The 16,245-nt window shown below is 42.1% G+C and overlaps 2 protein-coding genes across 6 annotated transcripts in view; one reads left to right on the plus strand and one right to left on the minus strand.

Annotated features, from left to right (window-relative positions):
* On the minus strand, nucleotides 1–10,577 carry si:dkey-13p1.4 (transmembrane protein 151B). Its single transcript, XM_061794111.1, has 2 exons — nucleotides 8,224–10,577; nucleotides 1–5,363 (listed from the first exon to the last, which is right to left on the minus strand). The coding sequence occupies exons 1-2, from the start codon at nucleotides 8,332–8,334 to the stop codon at nucleotides 3,768–3,770; spliced, it is 1,707 nt and encodes a 568-aa protein (XP_061650095.1). The 5' UTR covers nucleotides 8,335–10,577; the 3' UTR covers nucleotides 1–3,767.
* rpap1 (RNA polymerase II associated protein 1) overlaps nucleotides 8,795–16,245 on the plus strand; it is a 21,876-nt gene continuing 14,425 nt past the window's right edge. For 2 of the 5 annotated variants that reach the window (XM_061794102.1, XM_061794107.1), the window contains exons 1-7: nucleotides 8,810–8,892; nucleotides 10,571–10,816; nucleotides 12,054–12,202; nucleotides 12,395–12,487; nucleotides 12,985–13,174; nucleotides 13,946–14,098; nucleotides 14,222–14,437. In XM_061794102.1, coding sequence (XP_061650086.1) covers nucleotides 10,597–10,816; nucleotides 12,054–12,202; nucleotides 12,395–12,487; nucleotides 12,985–13,174; nucleotides 13,946–14,098; nucleotides 14,222–14,437 — 1,021 coding nt within the window. In that variant the 5' untranslated portion in view covers nucleotides 8,810–8,892; nucleotides 10,571–10,596. Of the gene's footprint in view, nucleotides 8,893–10,570; nucleotides 10,817–12,053; nucleotides 12,203–12,394; nucleotides 12,488–12,984; nucleotides 13,175–13,945; nucleotides 14,099–14,221; nucleotides 14,438–16,245 lie in introns of all 5 variants that reach the window. The other 3 variants (XM_061794106.1, XM_061794105.1, XM_061794103.1) reach the window with 3 other exon arrangements.

The raw sequence follows: 16,245 nt of genomic DNA on the forward strand, positions 1-16,245 counted from the left end.
TTTTTACTCGCGAGCGCTAACTTTATAGATACGAACAAATGTATGGAGATGTATAATTGACTCAACTCACTTCACACAACAAGTAGGAGTTTACAGATATTCTTCTTCTTCTTCTTCTTCTTCTTCTTCTTCTTCTTCTTCTTCTTCTTCAAAAAAGGCTTCAAGCTGTTTATTGCCACTCTTAGTTTAAGGTTACTGTCAAACTAAATATAAAACACGAACACTCAGTTGTCAACTTCTGGAAAGTAACTTTATCATACCCTATATGACCTTATTTCTTTATTTATTTTTACATTATTTTCAGTGATTACTACTTTACTCGCATGCCCGCGACCCTAGTGAGGAGAAGCGGCTCAGAAAATGGATGGATGGATGGTAAGATTTTAGTGGTCCTGCCCTTTTGACATCAAAATAGGCTTTCCGTGGCTCCTGAACTACAATGAGTTTGACCCCCATGGCTCTAAATTGTCCATAAATGTGAATGGTTGTTTGTCTTTTTTCGTCCTACAATTTGACTGGTGACCAGTCTCGGGTGTACCTTACCAAAAAGTCAGCTGGAATAAATTCCAGTTCATCCAAGCCTCTAATGGACTATATTACTCCATATTTATTTAGGGGTGATGGCTATTTACTTTAGAAAAAGTCCAGTATATTAATCCTCTTCAAGATTTTTGCCATAGACTCTGCGTGTGTGTGTGTGTATGTTTGTCGCCATGGTTCCTTGACATTTTAATGAACTAGTTTCAGACAAAAACAGACATTGATAAGTAACAGGAAAATGGACACATTTTCATTAAAATAGCAGCTTCCTTTATTGTTTACAACTCATCATTCACCTAATGTTCCCCTCCCAGGATGTCTCTAATCTCTCTTCAATAGTGCAAGTATTTGAAAGGGGAAAAAAAACAGCCCCCTTTTTCCATATGAAAGCAAGAACTTTGCAAACATCATGCAACTCGTTGTTTTCTTGTTTAATGCAGATGAATAGCCCAGTTAGTCCCCACACATACATACATTTAGGTCACATACAGCATGACATCTGGTTCAAAATGTTCTCACAGACAAATAAATAAATGACGGTGATTAGGTGGTGCAGTTTTTCAGTGCTGGGTAAATTATTGTACAAAAGTCTTTGTCCACTATTAGCTTTGTTGTTTTATTTGACGTAGGATAAGGGTAAATAGCCGGACAGATGAAATGATTTCACAAAAAAATGCAACATGTATCATCATAAAACTTACATGGCATAGTACATGAGCACATTTTGATAACTGTATCTGGCAAAAGGTGTCGCTATAGAACGTAATTGTCTGTTTGAGTCAAAATGACTTCAATTAAATGGTCAACTTTTCATCATTGTTCTCCATGAACCAGAAAGTAGTCTACTATTGGTACATCGCAATAAATTAGAACATTGTTCTCAAATGTTGTCACTGTTGGTACCAACATTTTTTTTATTGTCGCTAAGTCGCGACCAACTTTTACAGACGTTAGGAGCATTAAAGAACATGTATTGTTAAAAAGAAAATAGCCTTTGAAAACATGAATATCATATTAATAAACATACCTACTCATGCTTAAATATTTAAAGTGCCTTTCAGAGCACCTTATTAAGAAACAGCGGATGACCATAACTACATCTACAAACATTTATATTTGGCACTGATCTCTTCTTTTAGGAAAGTGAAACATCAATAGTTTGTCTTCTTTTGAGGAAATGAAGGCTGCAGACCAAAGCAACTGTAACAGTTTTATCAGTCTGAATTATTATGCTCTAAAATTTTTACTACCTGTCCACAACCCAACAAAAAGGGCTTTCGCAACCTTCTTTTGGATCCCGACCCACCAGCTGAGAATCAGTGAATTAGAATATCGTGGAAGTTTAAATTATTTCAGTGGTTCAGCTCAAAAAACGAAACACATACAGTACAGTGTGAGTGAAATAATTCGTTGTTTTTATTTTGATGATTAAAGCTTACTGTTAATAAAAACCTCACATTCACCCTCATGAGAAATTTTAATTTTACAGACGAAACAATCCAAATAATTGCAATTTACGTAGAAGAATCAGGAATTGGCCTTGTAAAAAATTGTCTTGTTTGTTTGATAAATCTGTACAAGATATCAGTTTCATTTTTTTAAACTAAACTACTGAAACAAATTAACTTTCACACTGTATTTTATTTTATTGGGATGCACCTGTATTTTTGTTTAGGCTTGGTGGTCTTGATTCTACATTGTAGTTAACCATGGTCACTATAACATTGCTAAAACAGCAACTCTAACGGTGGCCTGCATGGACTATCAGATGTATTGTGTAATGTATGAATATGTGTTTAAACCAGAGGTGGGCAAACGTTTGTGCTCAAGGGCCACATTTGACTTTTAAATCAGACAGAAGGCCTAGGTCATTCCTAGATGAGGTTAAGATAAGTGTTATGTGTATGTAAAATAGTTCATTTAAAATCATTTAAAAATATATAGCTACGGTACAGTGTACGTCATCCAATTATTTAATTATATATATATATATAAATAATAATAAAAAGGAATAAATACATTTAAATTATCCAACTTTAGGTAAAAAAAACAAACATGTAAATTCATGTAAATATGAGAAGACTCTTGAATATGTAAATGCTCAGTAATGGCCCCTGGGCCATACTTCTTCGCCCACCCATGATCTAAACACTAAATGATCTAAACACTAAATATTCATATCCACGTTTGACATGTTTATGTCCAGTGACCAAACCCTGAAGTTTTTGGTAAGAAAATACTTTTATATTTCCAATCTACAGTGGTATTTGGGTCATTCCAGAATTGGAGGAAATTTCTGTCCTCTTCATGAAGTTTAAAATAATGCATGCACAAAATCCAGAAACATGAACCGTTGTGTCAATTATAATTATTCCGGAACAAAATGTAAATGTAGCTGTAGTAAAAGTGATTCCTAAATATTATTTAAAATACCAAATACACCCCTTAAAGTGGCCCTTTTTCTCTTGTCCCTCCCACTTGCTGACCAACTCACATAAAACATTACAGATAAAAAAGTTTGAAATCCGATTTTTTTGGTATGATTTTGTTGATATGTCTTCCTTAATAGTAGTAATTATGTTCTAAAGTTGTGTCTCTTAACATACACACAACCCTGTAACTAAAATAATTTTAGCCATCTATAGAGGAAGAGAAAAAAGTGAACTACATGAGCAGAAATGAGATTATCAAGTCAATTGCTCTGACCATGGGTAGACGTAAAGTAAGTCCTCTCTCCTAATTGCATTTTTTTCAGTCTTCTCAGTTGTAATGGAGTATTTCACTCAAACCAATGGAACCATTGTTCTCATATTATCAATTATCATTAAAGTTTGCTCTTGACCAGTTAGCATAGCAGCTAACACAGCTAGCATGTACTTTTGAGAGAAAAACTAACATTAGCGTTGATTTTCAACCCTGTTCGCTGCAGTTAGAGTAATACTAAAATCAAATGAGTAACGCATATCAATTTTACTTGATTTAGTTGTATAGGATTTATTCCAGAATATTTTTGCGTGTTAGTTTCAGGTGCCTGAGTAACAGTAACAGGGTTGCGCCAGACAGCACATGACAAATAAAATTCCTCATAAAAAGTTGAACTGGATGAATCAAAGTAAATGGTCAATTAAAACAAATGTTGCCTAAATTGTCCTCCAATTTTGGAATGACCCATTTATTGAAAGCACATTTTCCTCTATTTCTGTATTCATATAAATCAAGCCCCGACATCACAGGGCTGTCTCCACACACGACGAGCCCCTTCGTATGTAGCAATGCTGCTGCCCCCCTCTGCCATCCTCGCTCCCGCATCCGTCAGGTCCGTGCACTATCAGCACAGGAAAGAACCTGGCGTCGCTGTAATTGGGCGGACTGTTGCTGAGGGCCAGCTGGCTGGAGTCCGAACGCCCTCCCTGCTCGTCTATGCAGCAGGGATCGGTCACGTTGCTGCTGCGGCTCCTCCACAGAGCCACCGTGCGACGTGACCCGTACATGCGGCACAGGGAGAAGCGGGAAGTGGCCGAGGATAGGCGGGATCGGAAGCGCGCTCCCTGGCAGGAGAAGAGAGACGAGCAGCTGGAACTTGTGACGGTCCTCCTCCTCATCCTCCTGTGCCCACCTTCCCGCCCAGACTGACACTGGAGGGCCCCGTAGCTCTGAGTGGTAGGGCTGCTGTCCAGGAGGTGGCAGTTTGAGGACGCGGTGCATTCGATGTCGTGCAGGGAGTTGGAGTTGCCCGTGCTCATGTTGATCAGCATGGCTTCGGAGTAGCTGGGAATCACCTGGCGGTTACAGCGGATGTGCCACTCCAACTCTGTGCTGTCCAGCGTGTCAACTCTGGGAATAGCACAACTAACATTTCGATCTTCATCCAGAGGGGAGTCGCTAGTACAAGTGTAGTCTACCCCAAACAGCTTCTCAATGCGATAGTGCACATATGCAGTGCGGTACTCTATGAGCACCCTCAGGGGCCAGGAGAGCATGAAGAGAGCAGCCAGCCAGAAGGCCACCTGGGAGGTGTACCAGGGCATTTTATCCGGGTGCACGTAGGCGATCAGGTTATCCCTGAAGTCCACATTTTTCAGCTGCATCCCCTCCCTGGCCTCCATGTAATCATCCAAACCTTCGATTTCCGAGAAGAACCTGGCCCGCTGGTTGAGGTAATCGTTCTCTGGGCCGGCCTCGGTGAAACTGAAACATTTGGTGAACTGCAGGCGAGTCGCCGGATGTTCCTCCAACCCTCTGAGGTCACGCGACACGTCCTTCATCCCGCAGCGGCCGTAGTCGAGCTCGCCCTCGGCCACGTGCGTGTTGACCCTCTCGTTGTACACCTGCGTGGTGGTGTAGGCGTCCCCGTTGCGGTAGCGGGTGACTTGGCGCGTCCGCCGCACAAAGTGGTAGCTGATGGCCTTCCACCATACGCAGGGCTGAGCCCGCCGCATGCACGCCACGCGTTCGTACACGCTGTCCACGTCCGCTTTGCACTGGAGCTCGCTGCGGCCCCGGCAATGCCAGCACTCAACCATATACAACACGTAGAGCATGAGGAGGAAGGCCAAGGGGATGTAGATGTAGCCGTCCGAGCAAGGGCTGTCGTGGTAGACCATGGAGTAACCTCCGGAATGCGGCCCCCTCTGCGGGGATGAGCCGAAGGAGGCCGTGAAGGTGGAGGTGAGGGCCGAGTTGAAGCTGATCTTGGTGACGCGGCTCAGTTGGCACCAGCTGACTGCGCCCAGGCAGCTGTACATGAGCAGGGAGAGCAGCAGGCAGCGCCAGTGAGATTCACGGCACAGGCAGGCACCCAAAGACTGCTTGACTGGACGCTGCTGCGGAGAGAAGTATAGAAGCACGGTGAGGAATGGGCCACTTAGAGCAATGAGCCTCTTAAAACACGGCAGTGATATCATGACTTGTAGCCCGAATGCTAATGAATGAGCATGCACTGTGAATTGTGAAGCTTTCCCACAGCTAAGCAGACAGCGAATCAAAGGGAAGAAAGCTCAGGGGATTTCAGTTCAAGCACGTCGTGTCCCTGTGAGGCACGACGCGCAGCCGAAGGACATTGATTTGAAATGCAATTCAACTGTTACAGCCACCATGTTTTTTTTAAAGCACTGTATTGTATCAAAACTAAATAGAAAAGAATGTATGGAAAGAAAATTACACTTTTATAAAGTGTAATTACTAGAATTTAGGAGTATTTTAGCGTCCCTTGACTTCCCTTCGCTTCTTAGGAGAGAATTCCTAAGTGCGCAGATGGGATATAACCCGTCAATGCGATATTGATGTCAATGCAATACACCGATGGCTAACATATGTATATTTGAGTTAAAGTGCATTATTGTTGGCCTTTAAGGGGCGCGGCCGAGTTAGTGACATCAGGAGCTGAAGTCGGGTTGGCCCAAAGCGGCCGTTTAGTCTGCGTGTGAGCATCTGGGCGTGTGTTTTGCCCAAGTGCAGCTCCTTGCAAGTGTTTTCATTTTGCATTTGTACTTGACTGTTTGTTCCATTCAATAAACATCCATCCATTTTCAACACCGCTTATCCTGGTTAGGGTCGCGGGACGCTGGAACCTATCCCAGCTAACTTCGGGTGAGAGGCGGACCACACCCTGAACTGGTCGCCAGTCAGTCGCAGGGCACATATAGACACAGACAACCATTCGCACTCACGTTCACATTCACGCCGTCACTGAGTGGGAACTGAACCCACGCTGCCCGCACCAAAGTCAGGCGAGTGTACCGCTACACCATCAGTGACGATTCAATAAACAGCTGGAAGTTAATGGACTGTGGCTCTCCTTTTTTTTTTTTTCCTTCACTCTTAGCTGAAGCGCACGCTCGACTTAATTTTAGCCCGCAACACAAAGCTAAAAATCGAGCATGCGATGGCTCGTAACTCAAAGTTGGGGCACTTGTAAGTCCAGGTGACATTGTATTTAAATTAGTGATTCCCAACAAACTGTTGTTTTCCTCATTTTCAGTTAACATCGATTTCCTGAACTATCAAAATGACTGCTGTTTTGCACAGTACTGTGCATTCATCACTAAATGCTACACACCGTATCATACGGAGTATTTATTTACCTCGAGTCCGAGAAGAAGAAAGAAAATCACATTTGCAATAGCAACCAGGAGTCAAATTGTTGCAATCAGCAAGGACAATTTCCTAAAGCTCAAACACTAATATATTCACCCCGAATGCATTCCAATCAATTAAATCTGGTATCTACCAGCTGGAACATTTGGAGGTCCACAAATTACAAAAGACAATGTTCCCATATTGTTAGTCACTTGTTATTCCTCTTCAGGAGATCCTGTTTTGTCATCTTGTGTTTAATGGAGTGAAAGGATTCGTTGCTGACAACAAGCCATCCATTACCGCACAGACTCGGGCGAAGAGATGTCATTGCGCTGCTTCAACCGCACTTGATTTATGGGGGGAGGCGGGAGGGGGGGGAGAAGTATAATTTTACTCTGATACATTTCCCCTAACCATCTTCGTTACTGCAAAGTAAAATCACAAGAAATTGCTTATTTTTTTGATCAAATGCCTGAACTGCGAAGCACAAAGCAGAAAAATATTTCTGCCTGTCCCAAGCGAGGCACTCAATTTACCCGCGTGGGGTACTGACTAGATGAAAGCACCACTTGCTGACTCTGCTGCCCATTTCCAGCAACATATAACGACCAAAACGACTACAATGCTGAACTCAAAAAAATATCAAATCAAATGAAAATAAATCAAAGAAAGCTCAAGTTCCCCAAAACCTAAGATAATACTTTTACTTCCAGTGCTTAAAGTAAGCTACTGCAAATATATGCAAATTATTTTTGATACTCAAGTAGGGGGCAAAACTGAGACACGTCAAGACTTTTACTCATGCAATATTCAATAAGTTGACTTTTACTTCTACCAAAGTTATTGTATTTTAAAATACTAGTACTTTTACACAAATATTGCTTTGAAGGACTTCATACAAGACTGATGACAAGGCACATACTGTGAAATCCAGTCCCACACTCGCGTTTACATCATCGCTGGGTGGAAACTGAATCACCTCAGAAACAGTAGTTCAAACATGATTTTTGTTGTTGTTGTTGTTGTTGTTGGTGCTGTGCCTAAATCGCTTGCGTGTCTTGTATACATTTAGAGATGGACCGTGAATCATCTTCCAAGACACATTTGTTCATTTGATCAGAGTGCTGCACATAAAGACGTTTAACAATGAATGTTAAGTCACTTGTCATGGCTGACTGATGACAATAATTGGAATATGAATACGATTTACTGTCAGTTTGTGTGCATTATATGGGGAATTTGCCTTGGGAACAGTACACAAGTTAAACAAAGAAAGAAAGGTGCAATGATTAAACACTTTGAGGCAATAGTCACGGTCAGAGAAGAATGCAAATACTAACACAATTACTAATGGGCAATGAACAATAACTATATGTGCCGGTACATACAATGTACAGATAACTTATAATGACATAGGTTGAATTGTGCAAAAATTGTTTCAACTATACAGAATTTGAACTTCAACTCTGTTGAATTCAACTCTCTTCACGACACAATGAAGTATATCGCTATTTGCTATCATTGCAAATGCAAAATTTGCGATAGGGCTCTTTGGCTTTGGCTCTCGTGAGACGGTGCAGGTGAAGGCGTGAGTGCGTGCCATACCTCATCCACATCGCTCGCGGCTGGAGAGTCCGCCTCCTGCTCCTCTTCCTCAGCATCATTGAGAGCGTTGGCCTCGGTGTCTTCCGCAGAGTCCAGGTCGGAGGAGAGCATCCTGGACTTCTTGCATTTCAGGCGGCAAGAGCACGATCACTCCGTTTTGTCGGCTTGTCCTCTCAAGCATGCGTGTGCAGTAGTAGTATCCGCCTCCGCTCGCTTCCCCTTCGGAACAACTCTTCTGCTGCTGCTGCTGCTGCTGCTGCTGGTGGTGGTGGTGGTGGTGCCGGCGGGCTGCAGCTGCACTGTGTGGCGGGGATCCCGCGGTGGTCCCGACGGAAAGGGGCGGGGTGGAGGGATTTCACCGCAACAGAGACAGCAAAGGTTGACCATCGTGCAGTCAACGGTGCTAACCCGACATCCTCAATCGCACGGTGATTGCAACTGATGCAAAAAGGGAAGAAGTCGGGTTACTTGATGTTAACACAAGGCGAACCTGCAAATCTTTTGGCAGCTCAGTAAACCAACGTTGTCCCATATGGCCGCATTTATTATTATTTTTCATTTAAAAGTCACTTCCGTTTTCCGAAGATGCCTTTATTTTGAAAGCGGGTTTCTTTGCATCACATCAAAGCACTTCCGGGTTTTGCCAGGTCCGTCGTCGCTCAGCTAAAGGTTAGCTCACAGCGTTATGTCACATTTAAAACATCTCTGTTGTCGTGTTTGTAATGTAACGAGTTAGTTTTGAGAAATATAACGAAATCGCTTGGTTTGAAGAGGTGAAAACAACTGTTCTGTTCACTTTGTAGGATTCTGATATAAACTTCGCCACACGTGATAACAAAACGACACTATCTAGCAAGGTTGTTGTTCGATTGATGTTTTAATTACTTTGTAGTCGTGGCTTGGTCAGTCCATAATATCATTTTACACGATAAAACTCAGAGGATAACAGAAGCACCTGAAACACTGGTTAACCTTTTCACAGAGGCATAGCTGTCATGTGTGTGACGGCTATATGTTTAAGCAAAATGTCAGATTGATGAAGTAAGGTTGTCCAAATGGAGAAATCAGCCTTAATTGGAAAAAATATCTCATGAGTTTAATTAGCATGTTATGTTGATGAAATAAGGTTGTCCAAAGGGAGAAATCAGCTCATTCACTGCCAGCCTTCCCAGTTAACATGGAAAATTGACTTCTAAAGCCGTCAATGGCAGTGGATGTGTTTTAATTGTATATATCAAAGCGTAAACTGTCTATAGATCTGTACCTGAGTGTGGATACTGGTTTCTTTCTATATGCCCAGGAGTTTTTGGTTACTAGTCCAGGGTGAGCCCGACCTCTTGCCTAAAATCAGATAAGATAGGTTCCAGTTCATCAAGGGAGACTACAGAAAATGGATGTAAGGTTGTAGTTTCAGCCAGGGCGGTGACTAGTGCCTATCATGTCTGCCTCACAGTTCTGAGGTTTGGGGATTTGAATCTCGGCTGCAGCCTTCCTGTGTGGCGTTTGCATGTTTTCCTTGTGCTTTAGTGGGTTTTCTCCAGGTACTCTGGCTTCTTCCCACATTCCAGATGAATAACTGCTTGTCTATATGTGCTCTGTGATTAACTGGCAACCATACCAGGGTGTAGCCAGAATCCTTGCCCAACGTCAGCTGGGATTGGTTCCAGCTCAACTGTGACCTTAAGAGGACAAGGAAATGGATGGATGAAAAGAATGCATCTCTCTTCTTGTTTCTGTGGCTCAGTTGGTAAAGCTGGTCGTCCAGTGATGGTTTAAAATCCGCCTCCGACTGTCGAAATCTCCTTGGGCAAGACACTTAATCCTGAATTGCTCCCAGTGGACCTGGCACCTCCTTACATGGCAGCCGCCGCCCATAGGTGTATGAATGTGTGTGAATGTGAGCCTCTGTAAAGTGCTTTGGGCACCATGGTAAAGTGCTATATAAGTGCATTCCATTCATCATTTTTACCATTTTCTACTTTATTTTTAAAAAATGGAGACTCAAGCGTTTAACTAATTATGACTACTACTATTCTGACTACCTTATACCCACTACTTGTGTTTTATCCTTACTTTTAGGTTGCTCCAATTTGATTGTACATCCCTTTTTATCTGATCTATTGGTATCCTTTGTTTCCATTCCACATTTTTTAAAATATTGTTATCCTAATTATCTTATTCAAGTCATTTATCTTTTTTAAATTAAACCACACTATAAATTGTAGTAAAAAAAATTAAGTTTTAATGTCATACATGTCTGTTTCATCTTACTCTTATTATCTTACTGTATTGTCTTTGATTACCTGTTTTGTGAAGCGCTTTCTGTTGTTTTTATAATGCATGAAAGGTTCTATCTGAATAAAGGATTGGCTGATGATTCCGTCCTCCAGAGGGATGCTGCAACGTCCCAAGCCAGGCGGCTCTGAGGAGGATCTCCTGAGAGAACAGGAGGAGTTCATCAAGTCTGGAGCTCTCTCCGCTGCCAGTGTGCTCCGCCGCCCCGACAAGAGACGAGGCGAGGTGGGAGGAGGCCCTGAGGAGGATCGTAATGGTTGCGATCCAGAAAGTCACAAGGATGTGGTCACCATAGAAGGTTATACCATTAAACTTGTAAACCACACAGTCAACAACGACAAATGTGGATTCATATAAACAACTGAACTGTAATTGGCACTGTCTATTAGCAACGGTATTGCTCAGATTCTTTTTCTTGGTCACGTCACACAAATGTAGCCACTTGTCAGTCTTAATGTCTTAATTACCGGAGACAAATTCCTTGTGTGTTTTTTGGACATACTTGGCAAATAAAGATGATTCTGATTCTGATTAATGTCCCCAAAATTAGGCGCTAGGAAATTATTGTAAAGAACAGAATTCAAGGAATTTTAAGAGATGTTTATTTAGACATTTTAATTTTGCAATTGTTCTATATTAAATACAAAATGCACATTTGGAAAGAACAATCAGAGCAGAGTTTTCACTTCAAATAAAACCACTACAAAATAAAACACCACTTCTGTAAAAATGGTGTCTGTGTGTTTGTTTCAACTAGAGTTGGTGGGGGGGGGGGGAGGTGTTTGTTTGAAGTGAGGCCTTAATTTGTGCACACATTTTCAGAATAATATTGAACAATATTACCGATTTACTGTATTACAATATCAGGCTTTCTTGTGTGGGGTATGCCTGTCGTTGCGTGGGCTTGCTCCGGTAGGCCGGCTTCCTCCCACATCTCAAAAACATCAAAATTAGCTTCATTGAAGACTTAAATTATCCTTAGGTGTGGGTGTGAATGGTTCTTTGTCTATACATGCTGGCAACTAGTCCAGGGTGTACCCCCAGCAGCTCTTGTCTGAAGTCAGCTGGGATAGGCTCCATCTCACCTACGACACCAATGAGGACAAGCGCTATAGAAAATGTATGGCTGGATGGATATTTCAATATATGTCAAGTGAAACTGCAGTGTAAAACTAAATGGACTCCACCCCTTAATTCATCTGTGGAGCTGTTAAAGTACCTTGGTAGGTGCTCCTATTTCAGTTAACAACAGAGTTCAAATGGTCTCAGTATTTAACTCTTTTATGTCCATGGGTGAATGATGGCCTCTGTGATCTGAGACAATTACAGTTACTTAGGGAGAATAAAGTAGCGTGTGATTGAGGGGAGGCATTCAATTGTTAAAGTTGACAACACACCCAGGACACTGTGTCTAATGGCGACTAATTGAGGAAATGTAACGATTGTAAGAGATTTTATTCATACACATTCATTCCACAATTAAATCACTGCTCTGTATTAAATGGAAAATATACTATGCTTTTTTTCCCCCCCAGATCTTCCGGACCAGCTTCCATCCCTGACACCAGTGCCTCCTAAGAAGTCCCGCTTCAAAAACAGCCGTGTCACCTTCGAGGACGAGGATGCGGGGGACAGGCTGGACAGACATGACACTCACATCAGCGCAGTTCTCTCCAAGATTGTTGTATGTTCCCTTAAATCACAATTTCCCCTAAAATCTGGCTTTATTACTAGAATTATGAATGATTAAATATTTCTCGTGAGATCCAGTTAGGAGAAAGCCCACAGAAAATTGTTGTAAATATTCCTGAAACTAACAATTTGATAGATTTTTCTTTTTGGGTGGTTTCATTAATTTTTGTGTGTTTCTTTGAAGGAACGAGACACCAGCTCCATTCCAATATCACTACCGGAATTTACATGCATGGCGTTCCCCAAAGCATTGCATCGCTCAGCAAACGGCACTCAGGTAAAGCTACCCGAAAATAATCGACTTAACCCTTTATTTTTTCTCAATGTCTTTATGTCTCAAAAGTGTTCTCTCTGTCTGTTGTCGTACTAGAGCGGCTCCAACTACCGGAGAAAAATTCCTTGTGTTTTTTGGACATACTTGGCAAAATAAAGATGATTCTGATTTGCGCCACTGATGTGCTCCTTGACAGTACTCCCCCCCCCCCCCCCCCTCCAAAAAAAAAGAAAGCTGTCAAATAGAATTTCTGTACGTTAGTAAAACATAAGCACAGTCACCTGCTGGTTTGCACATCTGCGATTAGCTGGTGACCAGTCTAGGGTTTATACCCTGCCTCTTGCCCAAAGTCAGCTGTGCTATCGAAAATAGAAGAAATGATAGAAGAGATAAAAACTGTACATGCTAATGTTCAGTTTAGAATAATGTCTTGGCCTATGTATACATATGTAATTAACACAGTTTTAAAAAAAACTGTGCATTTCTCTCACCTTTTCAAGCAGGTGCCTACGTCTGCTGTGGGTGGGAAAAAGAGCATTTTTGCTCAACAGATTGCGGCTCAGAGACTAAAAGAGGGAAAGGCTCCATTACACTTTACATCTCGAGCTACACAGAAACACAAACCCATGGAGCAGAAGCTTCCTCTTCAGAGGCCTATGGAAGTAGATATGTCTTATCACACTGGAGAGCGTAAGTAGTCGTTCTTACTTGAAAATATCATGTTTTCAAATACTGTATATTGGGTCTGGAATTACCTTAAATAAAACTGATACCGCCATTATTAGTAGGAAACACCACCTGCACATTAGACATGGCACCTGTAAAGCTGGCGTCCAGGTGGAGTTTAAAGAGAGAGTGCGGTTGTATGCGGCACCGATTATGCCTGAGCAAAAGAACTTTTCAACAAAGAACTGGGGATTGGAAAAACAGAAGACGATGGTACAGGGGGCGAGTGGTTAGCACACGTGCCTGACAGTTCTCAGGTTGGGGGTTCAAATCTGGGCTTGCATGTTCACCCCGTGCTTGTGTGCTCTGGGTACTTAGGCGTCCTCCCACAGTCCAAAAACATGCTAGTTAGGTTAGGTTCATTGAAGGCTCTAAATAGTCTATGGGTGTGAATGTGCATGTGAATGTTTTTTTTGTTGCTTTTTTTTTTGTTTATGTGCCTTACGATTGGCTCGTGACGAGTTCAGGGTGTAGCCTGCTTTTCTGCCGAAGTCAGCTGGGATAGGCTCCATCTCACCCGCAACCTTAGTGAGGTTATTTGTATTAATTGGTTAATATATACTGTATTTTAATGTTTTTTTTCAAATGCTGCTATTTATTTATTATATAATGATATTTAATATGATATAAAAAATGTGCCTCCTCTTTACCCTTCTGCTAATACTGTATGACAAAATATAGTACACTTTGAAATCCTTACAGTAGCTCATACATGGTATTCTTCCTCACCTCCAGTGTCAAGTTCAAGGCTTGTGTCTGGTGAAGGACTCGGGTGTCCTGATAGTTCAGAGGAGACCAGGAGGATCCACGGGGAAAACCAGGACAAGATCCTGGCAATGTCCCAGTCTGAAATACTGGAGGACCAGGAGAGGCTCTTATCTCAGCTCGGTAGGGATTTGCATCCGTCGGCGGTGTGACATGACATGATCTCTAACGAAGCCAGTGCACACAAGCCTTTCTTTTTCCATTATGTTGGTCCCCTTGTTCAAAACAATTATTTCTGCATGCCAGATCCAAGGCTGGTGGAGTTTGTTCGATCCCGCAGAGCTGAGAGCGCCTCGGCTTCTCCCTCCTCATGCGAACACCCAGAGGGCAAAAGCAGCAAGGAAAGCGTTTATCTCAGTTCAGACTGCAACAGTGGTGCTGCGCCCTTTCCAAATCCCAAAGAAGTGGAAATGAAAGAAGAGGCGGAAGAAGAGGAACTGTTGCCCCGATCTGCCGTGATTGGTATGATTTTGAAAAACAAACCTTATCACTGCCTTTTACCTTCTCGGTTGCTTTTGGCTGGTGGAGATCCAAATGAATCAGATGCACTCAAGTTATATGAATATCGCACTTCACTTTGTAAACATTGCTGAGCTTGAGAAATCCTTTAATCAGTCTTAATTCTTGGCGCTCCAGATGAGACACTGGACTCTGTCCCACTCTGTTGAAAAAGTACATCCAATTAGATGCCTGCCAGCTTTCTCCATCTTCATTCCAGACATTGTCTGTCCCATTAATTGTCTCAAAGATGTAGCTGTAGCCACAGTCAAGTTACTAATTGATTGTTGTGACTCAAAAAGAAAGATCGCACATGGCTCAAGATGAAAACAAAGCAAATCTAGCAGCTCCAGCAATAAGTAGATATGTAACTTTGTTAGCAATGTTTTAAATTACAAAATATATTTATTGATGAATCAAATAATCTTGGCTTCGGCCTTTCTATGTGGAGTTTGTATGTTCTTCTCATCCGTGTGTGGACTCTTTAGGGTACTTCGACTTCCCACATTCCAATTCATGCATGTCCGGCTCATTGAGGACTGAAATTGTCCATAGGTGTAAACGTAAGTGTAAATGGTTATTTGTTTATTTGTGCCCTACGATTGGTTGGCGACCAGTCTAGAATGTACCCGCCTCCTGCGGAAGGTCAGCTGGCGTAGGCTCACCCGTGACCTTAATTAGGACAAGTGCTGTAGAAAATGATGGATGGATGAAAATATGTGTATTGTGAATAACTTTTTGGGGGGGGGGGGCGGGGGGGGGGGGATTTATTAATTTACAGTACATATAATGACTTTGTATATTAGCAATATAACAAATGTAATAATCTAAGCATTCATTCTAAATGTGATATTCACTGGGTTGTAGAAAGAAAATTCAAGGTCTCAAGATGGCATGAAGTTTGATAAGGCATGTTTTTGAAATTGGTAGAGTAGTAAGACATAAGAGGAATTCCACTTCATCCATCCATTCATTTTCCGTACCGCTTCTCCTCACTAGGGTCGCGGGCGTGCTGGCGCCTATTCCAGTTAACTCCGGCAAGAGGCGGGGTACACCCTGAACTGATCGCCAGCCAATCGCAGGGCACATATAAACAAACAACCATTCACACTCACACCTATGGGCAATTTCAAGTTTTCAATTCACCTTCCACGCGTGTTTTTGGGATATGAGAAAAAACCGGAGTACCTGGAGAAAACCCACACAGGCACGGAGAGAACATGCAAACTCCACACAGGGTAGGCCGGATTTAAACCCGGGTGCTCAGAACCGAGAGGCAGATCTGCTAACCAGTTGTCCTCCGTGGCGCCAAATTCTACTTCGGCTTTGTTGTGAAGCTAAAATCTGCGATTTCTGGCACCCCCTAAATTTAGCATTGCAACAAAGCCTTCATTGCTTTGATGACGTAGGCTAAATGCTTGTCCGGCTGGCTTCCTCCTCCTTCCAACCCTGCATGTCTTCTCCTTTCTCACTTGCTCAGTCAACCTGCGCGCTCTCCATATATGGGCCTGCTTGTTCATAGGTAAAATACGTCATTTCCGCAATGTCATTTTAGAGCGCCACCAAGTGATCCAATGCGGGAAGGTATAGGATAGTCACTAAAAAAATATAGCAAGATGTATCAGAACCTGATATGCATAATCAGGATTTTTCATCTGCTCTTGTAGTGGCTCGAGTGAAAATTATTATTATTATTTATTTATTTTTTTAAAACAAAAAATAGTTGTGGATTATAGATTTAACTTTAAAAAATTCCTTTAATTTTTTTTGTT

The sequence above is a fragment of the Phyllopteryx taeniolatus genome, chromosome 13 (genome assembly GCF_024500385.1).
Source record: "Phyllopteryx taeniolatus isolate TA_2022b chromosome 13, UOR_Ptae_1.2, whole genome shotgun sequence".
NCBI classification, from domain to species: domain Eukaryota; kingdom Metazoa; phylum Chordata; class Actinopteri; order Syngnathiformes; family Syngnathidae; genus Phyllopteryx; species Phyllopteryx taeniolatus.